The sequence below is a fragment of the Sceloporus occidentalis genome, unplaced genomic scaffold (assembly GCF_023333645.1).
Source record: "Sceloporus occidentalis isolate IW3139 unplaced genomic scaffold, rSceOcc1.0.p SCAF_296, whole genome shotgun sequence".
NCBI lineage: Eukaryota > Metazoa > Chordata > Lepidosauria > Squamata > Phrynosomatidae > Sceloporus > Sceloporus occidentalis.
This window is the reverse complement of record NW_028317276.1, coordinates 326,114-342,230: the sequence shown is the minus strand read 5'-3', so window position 1 is coordinate 342,230 and position 16,117 is coordinate 326,114. Positions and strand designations below refer to the sequence as shown.

Below are 16,117 nucleotides of genomic sequence, written 5' to 3'. Positions count from 1 at the left end.
GCTCTGCAAAATGTTTAAAAGACCAAGGAGGTAGTTTTGTTGATGTTCCTTTAGTGCCAAACTATTATTACTAAAGTTAATGGAAACTGCTAATTTTCTGGGAGAAGAAGAAGTCTCTATCCTCCTCCCTCCTTTCTTCGCTTTTTTGAAAAGTGTACATAGAGTGGTTTGCTGTGTCCTGAACTTCTACAGCTTCCGATTGGCTAATTCAAATAACGGAATCTTGGGTGGCCAATGAGAGCCTCTTGCTTCCAGAGTTGATGGTTTGTGGGTTCCAGTTGGTTTGTTTAAATCACAGAATATAACTGATGCCATAAAATAATAAATTCTGCCTCTCTCAATAATGTGAAAATACTGTTTTGTTTTTTTACTTAAAATATACATTTTATATTATTCTGTCGTAAACGTATTGTGGTCTTATATTTGGTCGAAAGCCCCAGGAATCTTGGTTTACTTTTGGGGACCAAAAATTTTTGGCAAAATTAATTTGGACGTCATATCTCGGTCATATTGGAACTGGGTGCGTGATGGGGATTTAACATAATAGCTTCATTCGTTAATAATTAGCAGTTGTTGATTGGGTTAACGGGGCTCCCTAAGTCCTGGACATATGAGTGCTGGGGGGAAATGTGTGTGCGTGTGGAATGAGTAAACTTGGACATGCGCGTGTGAAGCATTTGGTAGACTTTGTGTTGTGCGGCAGGGATCAGTCACTTTTGTTGATGTAAAGTTTATGGTTTAGGTGAACTTCATCAGGATCTACATTGATGATCACAGCGGAGTAGGCACAGGTCCGTGGGGGGGCACACAGGGGGATCGGTTATCCTTAACAAGGAGGACTACTATGCCGAATATCCCACCAACTTGATGACGTTAACACCAGTAAACTACCCAACATCCAGAAAGATGCCGGAAAACCTCCCGGTAGACCGATTACAACCGTATGTTATAAAGCAAAGATCTATAGATGTTCTGAACAAACTAAAAGGACTTTCAGCGGGATGAGGATTGTATTCTGGTAACTGGCGCCGTAGAATCTCTCCATAAAACAGAATTTGGGTTTCCAGGTAACTAAAGACTTCCTATACCAACATTCGTCCCGCGTTCATTGCAGACGGTATTAGTGTTATTAGCTTATTATGGCTGATTAGGAAAATGGGTATTTCTCGCAACACCACAAATGGTCTGCTATTCTACGTGGGTATTACAGGTATATTCATGATATTCTAAGAAGGGGCATATGGAGGATGTAGAGGAGTTTCTTCTCTATATCTACTCCAACAATCGCAGCCTCCCATTAAAGGGCGAATACATCAGAGAAGAACTAAACTTCCGTGATTTAGAAATATTCATCGTTATTAAGACCATCCTTTTTTTAAAGCCGGTGGAAGTAAATGGTTACATGTCTTTGCAGAGTTGCCATTTTCCAACATGGCGGTGTAATATGCCAAAGAGCCGGTTCCAGAGGCTGAGGCGTAATCGCTCAGAGGATTATAACGCCCGAGCGGCCATTGTTAAACAGCGGTTTTCATGGACGTGCTACGCGGCAGCTACGCTAGACACCAGTATAGATTTTATGGGGAAAGTTGACAGGTCGGACTTATTAAAATATACAGAAAAACCTAATTCTCAACAAGAGGCAAATGTTCTGGCCATTTTTTACTTCAATACCAAACATAGGGAAATCTGTGATATATTCACTAAGCACTGGTACCTCCTTTTAAGAGATCCTGTGTTCAGTTCAAATCTCACAGATCAACCCAAATTGGGGTTTAGCGGTGCCCCTGAACTTAGTAGTAATCTGACAACAACCGCTCCCACGCCAAATGATCATTCACATAAAGGCTGCTTCTATTCAGGGCCTCTTCAGGTGTGGCAGCTGCTTCGCCTATAGACAATCTATTCATACATAACAACGACTTTCAGATCGTGCACCGCAGCATGGCGTTATAAAATAAGGGATCTTCTGACCATTTACCTCCCGCAGCGCCGGTGCGGACTGCAGTATGTGGGTAGAACCACAAGATGTCTGAAAACCCATAAAGGGGAATATGTAGGTATATATGTAAGTATTTGTAGGCATATATGTAGGTATATATCAGGAGAAGAATTAAAAACCACGTCACCCTCTGGCCTCATTTATTCAAGTTCTAATTATTTGAAGCAGTTCAATACCATGATTCTTACTTCCATGTAGGACCTTTTCTAATCTGACATCATTGAAGGTGATATGGACCATATTATTCCTGCAGTCCTGTCCTGTACCCACCTCGGCACTTCATCATAGCCATAGTATGAAGGGATAGAATCAGGTATTCGCTTTATCTGTATGAATCTTTATATCGGGTTCTACTGAACGTCATTTTCTGGTCCAGGGGACCACCATTAACCCTCCCAGTGCCAAAAGTCTTGGGCAGTCACGCATGCCTTCCTTTACGAATGGATGCATCACATTCTCAAAGAACGCTATTCTGCATTTCCTGATCAGAAAAGTTAGCAAAAAACAAAAGTTAAAGAAAAAAAAAAAATGAAAAAGTAAAAAAAATGAAAACAAAAACCTGTCTGATCCCTGCTGCTATCCAGGGGATCAGAAATTGTGGCGCAGCCAGCCTCCCCTCACTTGCAAATAAAATTCAGAGTTTGTGAGAGAGTGAGCGCATGAGAGACCATGAGTAAGAGTGCGGGTGAGTGAGTGAGCGCATGAGAGAACGTGAGTAAGAGTGAGTCGGTTTGTCTTAGTCTGTCAATTCTTGTCTTGTCATATCCCTTGATTTTATGTATTGTATTAAGCGCTGCGTAAACTGTTGGCGCTATATAAATAAAAGATAATAATAAATAATAATAATAGTTGTTTATCTGGGATTCCTCCTCTTTTTCAGTCATTTGAAATTGGCAAAATTCATTAAAATTAAAATTTGTACAACTTCAAATGCAAAAATCTACCGTAATTTGGAGTAAAAAATACCACACGTGTTTCTAACAATTTGAAACAAAGGGAATCTTGTTCTGTGAATTAACCAACAAATGCTGGTTATTCACCAGACCTCTACTGCCAGTAAATAGCCTTTGAAAATATTTCTTTGGTATTTGTTTCCTTTTTGATTATTGCAACTAATAAATATTAACGTTTATATTTTTTATTCATATATGTGATTTATAAACATTACAACTACACACGAATAAATATTACGTACATGTATTAATATTTATATAGCCTTTTTGTAACAGTGTGCATGTCTTGCGGCTCTCAAACATATGAAGTCTGTCATCTGTGGTTCTTGGGGACCATTTTTATTTTAAAATATGAAAAAAAAAAATTATTTCCCCCCCCCCAATTTTTTTAAAATTATTTTCATGTATTATTCATGCTGCATGTCCCACTATCCATCAATATGAAAACAAAGCTCTATCTATCCTTGAAAAAAACAAACTATATATATTTGTTGTGGGTGCATGAAAAACGCAGAGGATCATGGCCATAGAAATAGTGATTAGATATAATATAGCGAGAATCATGGCTATAGAAATAATAACACCCTCAGTAAGGAAGGGGTTAATTTAATTAACTAAAAACACCTTTTGTTGACTGATAATTTATTTGGCACTCATTATTATCACGAAGCAAGGAAATTTAGCCTTTTAGCCTCTTAGACCTATTTTCAACTCTCAAATGTAATAAGCTTTTCAACACACTTCTTTATAATAATAGCTTGTTATTAGTAGTTTGGATTCTCCCGCCTCTGAACCGGCCCCCTCGTTAGCTTAATTATGCAACATATGGTGTTAAAGACAGCACCTCCAATGAGCTCCAGCACCGCCTCCACTACCCCTTTTAAATAGGGTGTGCAAGTAACTGGCATTCATCTCTGATCCTCCACTGGTGATGGCTCTGGTGGATGACTGCACCTTCAACCTTACGCCATTACCTGCAGCTATACAGCAAGTAAGTCTGGGGAAGGCGCTGTTTCTGCGACGGCATGGCTGACTGAGGCTGATGGGAGTTAACTGATAGGCCACGGGTGACCTTTTGGTGCTGTCACTGGGTTGGCGGCTGCATTGTTGGGCCGGGCATGGTGTCTCGCACAGGATGTCAGGACATCTGAGGCCAAGAGTGGAAGGCAGTTGGGGTCTGCACTCCGGATTATGGAAGCCAAACTCAGGAGGATTTTATTCAGGGAGGATGAAGGGGTCCTAGACTGGTCAGTGGGGTTAGGTAGGGGTTTAGGTCGGGCTTTTATTAGGTCGAGATCTCCTAGCAGGATCCCTGGGAGGGAAGGTGGGGGTAATAGTAGTTTTTGATTGAGGATTCCTGTCAGGCAGAGTTCTTTATCTCGTGGGGGATTCTCTCGTTGTGCCTCGGCTTTCCTCTCCTTCAAGGTTCAGCAGTTTGAGGAGAGCAACTCGTCTGACCCAACGGGGACATCCAGTGGTGGCTTGGAGTGATGGGAGTGTGGCCTTGCCAGATGATTTACGAGAAGGCAGCGGTCAGGAGGCAGCCACCACTACGGTGATTGCAAAGCGGCCAGGTTGTTGCGTGAAGGTTTCCGTTCTGGTTTTTATATTTGGTTTTGTATTCGGCAGTTTCAAAGTTGTAGTTGTAATTTAAAATCGGTTTTGTAGTTTCCAGAGGTGGTGAGGGAAAAGTTAGCTGAGGAGGTCTCTCTGGGTAGGATGGCTGGACCTTTTCTTCGGCCCCCTCTGGATAATTTACGGTTGTCACCGTTGGGCGTTGTACCTGAGAAGGTTGGGAAGTACAGGTTGATTCATCACCTATCATACCTGAGGGGTTTATCGGTAAATGACGATATGGATGGGGTGTTGTATTCTGTCTCCTATGCATCATTTGACCAGACTGTCGAGTTGGTTAGGAGAGCGGGCCCGAATGTTCTAATGGTTAAGGCGGATATTGAATCGGCTTCTTAGATTCACCCTGATTGTCATCACCTACTAGGTTGTTATTTTGAGGGCCAGCATTTTGTCGACTTGTGTCTTCCTATGGGTTGCTCCATTCCTTGTTCTTATTTTGAGAAGATTAGTTTGTTTATTGAATGGGTCGTCAAGGCGGAGGCAGGGAGTCGGTTTTTGGCGCACTGCCTAGATGACTTTCTCTGCGGATGCTGGAATGGGTGACGGGGTTGTTTGGTGTACCACTGGCCGCCGATAAGACCGAGGGTCCTACCACTAAGTTTCTTGGGTCTGGAGATCGATTTGGTCGCGGGTGAGTGCAGGCTTCCGCAGGATAAGCTGGTGGTGTTGCGGGAAGTGGTTCATGAATGTGCCTGTAAAGTGATTCTGCAGCGGTTACAATCTTTGGTGGTTTGAATTTTGCGTGTCTGGTAATACCTATGGGCAGGATTTTTATTAGTTTGTCAAGGGCAACTTCCGGTGTGAAGGTTGCGCATCATTTTATATGGATTTCATCAGCTATGAAAGCTGATTTAGAAGTTTGGGATGTGTTCTTGCAACATCTCAATGGGAAAGTGTTTTCGCAGGGATTCCGTTTCCGCTGAGGAGCTGGAGCGTTATACAGATGCTTCTGGGAGCATAGGCTTTGGGGCGTATTTTCAGGACCACTGGTGCTCTGAATGTTGGCCTGATTCTTGGAAGGGCAGTCCGCTCATGCGCAACTTAGCATTTTTGGAATTCTTTCCTTTGGTTGTAGCTTTGTCACTATGGGTGGGATTTCTTTCGGGATAAGAAAGTATCTTTCTCGGATAACATGGCGGTGGTTCACGCAATGAATCGTTTGTCGGCTTCGTCTATGGAGGGTATTCAGTTGTTACGGAAATTTGTGCTGCTCTGTATGTCTCAACGTGGTGTTCCGAGCTGAGCATGTTCCTGGTTTCTTGAACGTTCTAGCGGACTCCTTATCCCGTTTTCAGTGGGAGCGGTTTCGCAAGGTGACAACCCTGGTAAAGTGGTCCGTATGTAGTAAGGTCTGGGAGGAATGGGATAGGCTGGTTTCATGTGCTGGTTCTGTTAGTACTGCTGCAGATCACTTGGATGTGTTGCTCTGGTTCTTGTTTGAGTTGTTTTCCGAAGGGGCTTCATCTGCGGCACTGGGGCGTAATATGTCGGCTTTGGCGTTTCTGTTCCAACTTAATGGTTGGAAGAATCACGCTAAGGAATTCGGAGGAAGGTTGGTCTAGGGGTTGCTAGGCGTCCAGTATCTGTTCAGGTGTTAAAGAAGGTATTCGACATTTTACCTGGTGTTTGCTACTCAGGTTATGGCGTTCCTTTTGGTGTTCTTTGGGGCTTTTCAGATTGGGGGGCTGTGGTTAGTGAGAGTCGTTCAGGTGTTGGCGGACTTCAGCGGTCTGATGTGGTGGTCAGTGAGGAGCCAGTTTTTATCGTTTATGGCGGTCCAAAATGGATGCGCTTGGAGAAGGATGTGATGTGCTGTATCCATGGCAGGGGTTAGCGCTGTGTCCGGTTCGGGGTTGCTTGGAATTTTTGCAGCACGAGGGCGGGTCAGTGTTGTCTCGTTTTCAATTTATACACATTTTTCATATTTGTTTAGGGCGTTTGGGGCTGTATCCGAGGCAATTTGGGACTCGTTCTTTAAGGATTGGAGCTGCTACAGAAGCAGCCCGTTTTGGGTTTCAGTGATGATCTGGTTAAAAAACTGGGTCGGTGAGGTTCCAGTCGTATATTCGCCCGGACGGCTTGTTATGACGGATGATTTACTGGTTTGGGTAATTTATTGGCTTTGTTTTTTTAGGTTTGGTGGCATGGATCCTGGGACCTTCTTACATCTTCTGGGCCGGTGGGAGAGTTGCAGTTCGTACGACGGGACAAAAGCTGGGCTTTCCAGAGGATCGTCTGACTACGGTGGTTTGGTCTTCATGGTGCAGGATGGAATGACGTGTGGAACGGAGATTGCGAGCTGGGCGTTTCAGTGTCTGACCTCACAAATGATCTACTGGATGGATGCGCAACACAATGACCGGACTTCCAATACTTTTGTCCGTATTGTGTATTTGCAGTACTATTAATATAGAAACCCCTCTACTCACCTGTTGCTCATTCTACTCCCCTCCCTTATAAATGTTCCTGACAGAAGAGAAGAAATAAGACAATTGCTGACCTGTGTTTTATAACATCTGACGAAGCCCTGTTATATAGTCCCAATACTTCATTAAATGTGTTTATAATTTGTGCAAATACATGCATTATAAAGTAGTAGTAGTAGTGATTCTGTGATATTATAATTTCACACGTGTGATCAGCCACACCTCACACTAGATGAATTTATAGTACGAGCAATATGCTTGCTGGGAGTGGTTAGATTGTCTTCCCCACCCACCCACACACACTGTTTCTCCCTTAAATGTTCCATCACTTTCTCTAAATGTGGTGCATGGTATATGACATCATATCTCTACACCAGGAAGGACAGTGGCACTGAGGTGGTGGCAGGCTGCAGTTTCCTGGGTTAGGTCTAGGCCTGGTTAATACATCAATGTTTAGGCCGCAATAAACTATGTGGCAGAGATTTCAATAAATACCTTACAGGCACCCATGATGTCCACTAGACTTATTACCATCACAGGAGCCAGAGATATGCTTACTGCGGTGGCTATGATGGCACTGAAGGCCTCTGACTAATGGCTGGCCTGCCATTACTCTCTGATCATTAAATTTAAGCTAGAGCGGTCTTGTGACCATATTTTATATGGTCCATGAGAAACTGGTAGCTCCAGAAAATGGACCGTCTCACAGTTTTAATTCTACAGCACTTCTAGTTTTCAGTACGCTTGGGTTTGGTCTCTAACCAAGCTAAGCAAGGTGTTTGTTTTCAGGGGATTAACACAGGGTTAAGAAAAATTCACTTTTAATCCAGTTGCCACTTTGACAGATTAAATAAAGGCAGATATTGCTTTTATAAAACTGCATAAAATGTTCCTCTGGATTTTGGTTGAAAGCCTAGCTCAGCAGCTAGTATTATGTCACACTATATTCCACATTGATGGGTGGAAAAGAACCTCGCCAACTATTTAATACCTGCATCCAACAAATGCACCTCTCACCTTACGGTTTCACCTGTTCGATATCTCAAATTGTTTTATAAACACTTGGCTACGTGTAACCCCAGATTACAAAGACAATAATCTATTAAAACAATCTCAATCAGGAAAGCCAAATTGCTGAGGGCACTTCAGGGACAACTGAGGTTCCAAGGGTTACAGGCGCAGCACAAAATTAAACTGAGCAGCCAATCCGGAAAAGGAGGCTAAATATGTCTAAAGCACAAGAGATGGGAAGTGTGGGGAGACATTGAGTACCTTAAGATCTCTTCATAGTTATGACGTATATATAATTTTGTACAGATTTCTTGTAAGTAGCCCATTTGATTTTTAGGTGGCAGGGACACTAATGGCTTGTGTTGGCTGTTATGTCAGCTCTTCCCACCAGAGGGCGACAGCACAGCAGCGATTTTCTTAGGTCTAGCAAAGACTGCATGTCCCAGCATGCAGTGCGCAGCCTCCCCAATTGGCTCTATCTGCTGCTCCTGTAATGGGCATCAGACATAAGGGCTGATCTGGCAGGCAGGCTGGCTGCCATTGGTTGTTGCTATGGAAACAAGGGGCGCTTGATTGAAAGAGTGGGCGGGGTTTAGGGACATCACTGGCACTCCCATTGTTATGTTTGCAAGTTGCAGCCTGGCAGGGAGTTCAGGCAGGAATAGAGAGAGGAGGGGAGATAGAGAGCTGTAGAAGAAGGTTGTGGGAGAGGAGGTGAGAGCCAGCACTGTCTGCCACCTGCTCTGGGGCAAACTGCACCTACCTGCAATCAGAAAGCCAGCCTCACATTGCCACCCACGCACTGGTATTGGGTGCACCCAGGATGGGGGGCATGCATAGCATCTGAAGGGGTCAGGGCAGTTTGGGGATTGATCAGTGTGCAGCCTCTGCAGGACCACCCACCCTGGCAATAGGTACTGATCGGGCAGACCCTCCTCATGACCGTGGATGATTGCTGCTGTTGGCATATTAGTGGCTTGGACCTCCCTACCCCAGTCCAGGCGCAGACACCCGGCGCTCGCCAGTAGCCATGGGCCGCATGCCGTAGGGTAAGACATTGCTTACCTATTGAATTTTTTCAATAGTTTTTTTTCAAGTTGTAATTAACCCCTTGGTCTCCAGTGAAATGAATGAGACGGAGCGCTGCTGGTGGCACTGACAGCGAGGGAAAATGTAGCGTGTGTGCGACTTGTTGATCTGAGGATAACAATGGATTTTTTTAAGGTGAAGGTGTAATTTAAAATATGTAAATGGACCCAATTTGGTTATTGTCTATTTCTGGTGTTTATATTTTATATATTTGTTTTATTCATAAACAATATCGTATCTCTCTATCGCCTGTAGTGCGGTACCTTTTTGGGGTCTGCAGACACATTAATGCTATCTTTTTGGGGTCTGCAGACGCATTAATGCTAAGCTGTCAAACCATTCTCTTAAAACAGATGTGCCTTGCAGGTACAGCCCTTGTTGCCTTTAATTTGCTTCTTTTTAACCCTGTCCCTACAGAGTAAAGCTTGTAGGCCTGTTTTGAGTTCATCCAATACATCTGAGTTGTCTTAAGCCCCACCAAGCACTGATATGATACCTTAGGGACTTCTATTACTACACCCTATATACCAACCCAGCCTGGTCTGCCTGTCTGCAGCCCATGCTGGATTTCTGACACGGCATGTATCAGCTTAATATTTACTCAAACCGAGTCGGAAGAAAGGGTAGGAGTGGGCAGAAGAGCTTGCAATCTAGGAAGGGAAGACACTCAAGGTCACGGTACAGCCAGGGTATCGGGATTTAGAGGACCTCGAACATATACAAAGGAACAATGGCCATCACGCTACGCATGGAGTGCAGAATGCCAGGCTGCTGTTATGGACGTTTGCAGACAATCCTCTGTCCTCATACAGCGAATGCAACCAGAGCGCTTGTTTAGAAGGAGAATAAAATTCCAGTTATAATGTATCAATTATGAGGCCATCTCTGTGACGTCACGCTATGGGGGTCACCATAAGACAACTCGTTTGCCACTTCGGGTAGATATCGTAAGGTAGCCCCCGGCGTTGGTCTGAAGGCCCTATCTGCTCTGTGCGGCTATAAAGCTACTTAAAACAGAGGAGGGGGTTCCACCTCCAGCCTCTCGCTAATCCTAAGGCCTTATTATGTCTCTGTGGGGATTTTATGTAGCCTTGGGGGAGACAGTGGAGGGTGCGCCTTTTGCCCCCCCAGATAAAAATATCAAGGCCCGCAAAAAAACATTCAATAGAAGAATAAGTCTGCAGTGGAACCTGCCTGTTGGGTTAGCCGAAGGCCTCGCTCATCTTTTGGGGGAAGCCTTTTAAATCCACCATGTGCAGCGCTCTGGAGATTCGGTGAAAATCACAAACACTAGGAAGCCCCTTCAGATACCCCCTCAATGATGCGTCCGTATGCCGTATTTGTTAACCTCTCGTTTCCCAGGTGAGCTTCTACATTTGGAGCACACAGTTCTAGATATTTTTTTAATATCTGTTTTGCATAGAAACAGGGAAACGCAGCGGCAGGTGGGCACGGCACAGCACGGCCCACCCTGTCTGCTTTGTTTATTTGCCTCACGCTACTCCATTCTGTTTTCCCCACCTCAACCCCATTATACGCTGCCGCTCCTGCCTCGCCAGTGGGGATGCTACTCCACGTAGCTACAACAAAGACAATGTCTTCTTAAGCCTTATCTGAAATACAACGTTTTGTGCACGTCGGAGACGAGAATACCGGGTTAGATCGCTGACAGGCGGAAATCCATCATGCTGGGCAGTAGTTGAACCCATAATTTTGGGAAGTTTTGAAGTGACTAGTAGACATTGGCATTTGGACACAGGGAACGGGTAGACTTTCTTCTGTATTAAGTGTACTGTCGCTCCCCTGTCTGATTGGACATAATGGTCATTATTGCTGCCTTGAGTACATTAATGCAAATTGTGGGGGGGGGGGGTGCAAAAAGTTGTTAACTAGTTGCTCCTAATCACATCTCAGAATGCAGGCTGCGTCCATTGTCACCGGATACTTCCAACCTTTCCAGCAGTGTAGACTGCTCATGGTTCATAGTTTTTGGGGGTCTCCCAACCCTTGCATGTTTCAGGATGGTGCCCGTACGGTCTCTGGATGTGAATTCACGTAGTAGGCTTGTATTCCAGTCGCCCAGTTCTTGCTTGCTGGTCGTCTGCCTTGATCGGAGACCTGCGGCTTCTCCATGGATGTGGTTTTAATCTGACCCAAAAGGAGCTGGAATTTATTCAATCCATGTCAACCTCTGAGAAGCTTTGCTGTTGTCTAGTTTCCTGAAGGACGCTGTGGTTAAACAGGAACCAAGTGTTTTGCTGTATAACACAACATGAACCTTACTGTTTCCAGAATATTAAGACTTATAGCCTAAGATTACAATAACTGGTGCAAGACTCGGAAGGAGGGATTGGATGGGTTACTCTATTTTTTTTGTAAACTATAAAAAATAGCTCGAGCAGCTCCGTGGTAAGTCGGAAACTTGGCCAATTTTTCAAGTTTAGTGAACGGCTGACATATAGAAATTGTGAATGGTCAGAGGGGCAACGCAGAGATCTAAACTGACTTCAAACGGTTAGTTTAATGTTCGACATAAAATCGGGCTGCACAACCATCCTTTGTGCCATTTCATAGGACTCGTCATTCCCCTACGCTGGCTCCAACGTGTGATTAAAAAAAAAAAGTTAGATATTGAAATTGTCAGAAAGTTGGTAAAGTCCATGGCACCCTTTGGGGAATATTATGAGAAGGCTGGATATATATAAAATCTTACAACATGAAAGCACTTCTATGTTTACATTTAGGCCATATTCACATTATTTTCAAAGCATTAAGCATTGAAACCTTACATTTTTTGTCCATTCTATCCTAAAATAGGAAACTAAAGAAGAAAGCTAGTGGAGATTTACATGGAAACCCATTTTGTTAGTTGGCTGAAGTCCGATACATTGTCAGATACGTGGCAGACAGCAAAAAATTAGACGGAAAATCTTTTTTTCCGGTTGGAAAAAAGTCAGAATACGGGATTGAGGCGCGTTCTAATTTAAAACATTCTTCTGGTTTTGCACGGAGAATATTGTGGGCTTGGAGCGGCGTTGGCTTGCGCCAAAAAAATATTTCAGTCTGGGTGAGCCAGACCGTGTAGAAGATCAGCTTCGCGTACGCTTGGGGTTCACCCGCTGATGGATGCGCGTTTGTTCTAGGATGTGCCATATTGTTGTGTAGAATGTGTTTTAATTTAATTTATAAAGCCGTTTTCTGCTGTTTCTATACACATTGGGGGTTTAGGGCTTTAGAAACCCGCGATGCCCTCATACCCAGCAACCCTTCCGAGCTCCTAGAAAACAGGCGTATGCGTTGGAGGTAGAAAGGACTGGTCAGACTAAACAGGGAAACTTGGCAGGTGTGTCTCGAGGGCTTGGAAGTCCCAGGCGTTGCTGGGAGCCATCTCTCACACAGCTTATTGTACTAATGGACAGTTATGTGGGAGGGTGTGGACTAAGTCAATATTGACTCTGGGTTGTGAGGGTACGTTAGGCTTTAAGTTCTTGCTCACTGAGTGCTTCTAACCCATCCCCCTCTGTTTTTTTTGTTTTTTTTAACAGGTTTGGGAAGAAATGCCCCACATGCCGAGAAGCAGGTGCTAGACCAGTAGAGGTGGATCTGCAGGTGGAAGGACTCTCACTGTGGTCCTGCTCTTTGGAAAGTACACCTCCAGCCTCAGGGTGATGCCCCCTGTCTGCCCATGAGAGGATCCTGATTGGACGCCAGCCGTGGGCACTGTGACATTTCCTTATTTATTTATTTTTTGGAGGGTCGAAGCGGAGATTTCCGTGGCGATCTCCGGATGCTGCCAGTTGAATTTGCCGTCGCTGGGTTCCTGCGCTTGGTTGGCAGATCTGTGCTATGCATTGGTGCTTCTGGATTTATTGTGTGTGTCTGTTCTCGTGCTACGGTGAAGGTCAGTCCCGCTACTCCCTCACAAAAAGCCAAGAGCCCTAATAGCAAGAGTGTATTTAAATTACTTGTATTTCTCTGGTACATGAAAGGGTCTGTGTTCAGTAAAAATGTTTAAGACTCCCTGAGCTGATGTAATAAAATAGATCAATTTACTTAGAGCTCTGTAAGCTACTGTGGCTGGCTCTTTTTCCCACCTCAAAGGGGTCAGATTTCCTAATTGAGACTCCCCAGTCGGGTCCTCATGGTGTCTGCGCATGTACGGGAACTTGAGCCCTGATTGCAGAAATGGGGCAAGGTTTTGTGTACAGAAACGCATTGGAACATGACATCATATCAGCGCTGCTCATGACATCACGCATGCCACGGTATTTGTCATGGAATCCTGGTGCATTTTATTACATCTTGTTTAAACTGCTGCCTATCTGCAAACTCGGGCACGTTGGTTCAAATGACTGAAAAGGGCTGTTGGAGAACACTTTATTTACACGACCTCTAACCCGAAACACCCGTGGGTCAGCGTCTTAAACTTCTAATACAGCTCCAGGACGCATGGACAGTCTGCAAAACGCAGGTGCCTACAATATATAATTACTAATGGCACCTCCATAGTGGTACAATATACCATATAGCTACCATTATAAGTCGAGCATCAGTTCCACGGCTTAGAAATGTGGGGAAAAGGTTCTTTGTATAGCCAGGAAAAGACACATATTTAATTAGAAATATTTCTATCTTTGCATCCAGCAGTAACTATCGAGGAAACGGACCCTATGTCCAGAAATCAGCCCAGGAGAGCTGCTTTCAGGATCTCCTTAGATCAGCACAGGAGAATCAATCTGTGCCTGTCCCACTGGTACTAATTATAGGGTAACCTGCACCTTTGGGAGCGGCAGACACCTGCCCTGGTGACACCTGTAGATATTGAAATACTGAAGTTTTTTGTTTTTTTTTTCTCCCCCTAAGCTTAGCGAGTAAACAGAGCTCATATAGTTGTATGTATTAATTTAACATGCGTTAAAGTTTACTGGTAAGACGCGTTACTGATGGTTGTTTCTCTGAATCGTGTACATTGTATCTGAGTCTGACTTTTACCTTTAAACATTAATGTGGTGACATGCTGTGTGCGGGCGGCCGTCACGGGCCGCTGCCTCTGTTTCATATGTTAAGGAACCCTGTGCTCTATCAGAGCGGCTCCATTAACATGTAGAAGAACCTGATCAGTCACCTCTTATTAGAGCACCAACCAACTCGAGTGTGTGCAGTTACGCGTTATCTCCTCTCTCTGAAATTACAGACCTTCACTAAACCCCCCATCCCGAAGCAGAGTATTCCTACTTACAGCACCCGTACCTTTATACTAAAATGCTTGCCCTGGTTTAGAGAAGATTTTCAGAAATCCTCCTGCATCTACATTTATGTAAATTGTAAAGCATTATAGAAGCATCATAGCTTCCCTGATGTAAAATAATGCCCTACATTTAGCCCAAATATCCGCGAAGTTCATTAACGCCAGCCGTCTCTCCATCTAGGTACTATCCGATCAGACGCTCAGATCGTGGTTGGCCGCGTAGGGGAGAGTGCGGTGCTGGGGTGCAGCCTCCTCCACCAGGAAGTGGGGCGCCCTCCTCTCTACGTCATCGAGTGGGTCCGCTTTGGCTTTATGCTGCCGATCTTCATCAAATTTGGTCTGTATTCTCCCCGTGTGGACCCCCAGTACCTAGGTAAGTGCTGGGCTAACTGCCTTTACTTTACATTTAGTTTCGTAGTTTTGAGAGGCTTTTTCAGTTTCTGTAACGACCTATCATCGCCTGCTTTTGTGCCACGTGACAAATGAGTATTCCCTGAAAAAACATAAATGATGCCAAATTTGCCGTGATTAAACTGTCTTCCGGGAAGGAGTACGCAGCTAGGAATGATCTTTCTAATCGTTCATTACTGACCGCAAGAAAACTAAAGTGGTGATCCAAGGAGACATGAGACTTGGATGTCTAGCCCAAAATGCTCCACTTTCAGGGTGGTTAGATCAGAAAGATTCTATTTCTATTATGTTTTGTATACAAAATGCAATCATAAAACGGCATTGTGTGGCTTCTGTTGGTTAATAGAAAGCTTTGGTGGTCAAAGGTCCAGTTGAAGGAGCTGCTGATCTCTCTGAGGCCCTTCTGTGTCTCGTTGTGACCCGATCCTCCGAGACAAAGCGAGATCCACGCCTGTCACCAGAGACCGGGGATGAGATTACAGCGAGACACAAGCCCATTGTTGGCTACCTGTTGTAATGTATACGGGCAGGTCTTGCAGGAGGAGTCTGGTCGGAAAGGAATGCGGAAGCCGTCGTCGTTGCCATTGTTAGACAAACTGAGCGCTTCAGTGAGAAGCTTCGCTGGTGAATGACAAATTGTAGGTTTTTTTGTTTGGTTTTGTGACTCTGGGATGTTTCATGTCTATTCAGGGCTTTGCTTTTAATTCTGACCTTTTTAGGACTCTATGGATGCATTTTCCCGAAATTCTGTCTGTTCTCCGCCGTATAGATTGTTGTAAAAGGATTTAAGGCCACCTGTGCTAAATGAGCTCCTAAGCAATAGGACAATGTGCAATGCCAATGACACAGGATGGGGGTCCCATGGGGGTCCCTCTGGCTATATCCCGGACATAACTGAGCCTGGGAGTCATTTACAGGATCAGGGGGATGCTCGACGCTGAATCTCCAGTCGTTTCAAAACGAACGAGGAATTTGCACGAGACCAATATCACGAGAATTTCAGTGTTTGCAGTCATCGGAGGCCTGTGCCTTGATGGACTCTGGCAGCCGGAGGGTTAAGCAGCAGGCATTCTCCTGGGATCTTAAGATGCCCCCTGGTTTGGCCTGGGCCTCATTCCAAGGTTAGGGGTGTCACACCGCATTATTCACGCACCATAGCAGATGGAGTGAGGGTATTAAAACTGAGTAGGGGGAGGCACAGCTAATTGCGCATGCAGAAATGGCCAGACTGTGGCATGTTCTGAAGCTTGGGGGAAAGTGTGGTAGCTAAGTGGGCAGCCTCCCAGTAGAGGTGGTAGAAGGTAATACAGTGAGGGGATTAAACACGCATGCGATCGGTACACGG

At 44.7% G+C, this 16,117-nt stretch overlaps 1 protein-coding gene across 1 annotated transcript in view; it reads left to right on the top strand.

Annotated features, from left to right (window-relative positions):
- The first annotated feature begins 1,444 nt into the window (after positions 1-1,444).
- The window catches only part of LOC149275183 (protein turtle homolog A-like), a 38,219-nt gene continuing 23,546 nt past the window's right edge, over positions 1,445-16,117 (top strand). Inside the window, exons 1-6 of the mRNA XM_089504913.1 lie at positions 1,445-1,593; positions 4,378-4,526; positions 6,264-6,396; positions 6,722-6,985; positions 12,659-12,759; positions 14,543-14,734. Coding sequence (XP_089361039.1) covers positions 1,445-1,593; positions 4,378-4,526; positions 6,264-6,396; positions 6,722-6,985; positions 12,659-12,759; positions 14,543-14,734 — 988 coding nt within the window. The remainder of the gene's footprint in view (positions 1,594-4,377; positions 4,527-6,263; positions 6,397-6,721; positions 6,986-12,658; positions 12,760-14,542; positions 14,735-16,117) is intronic.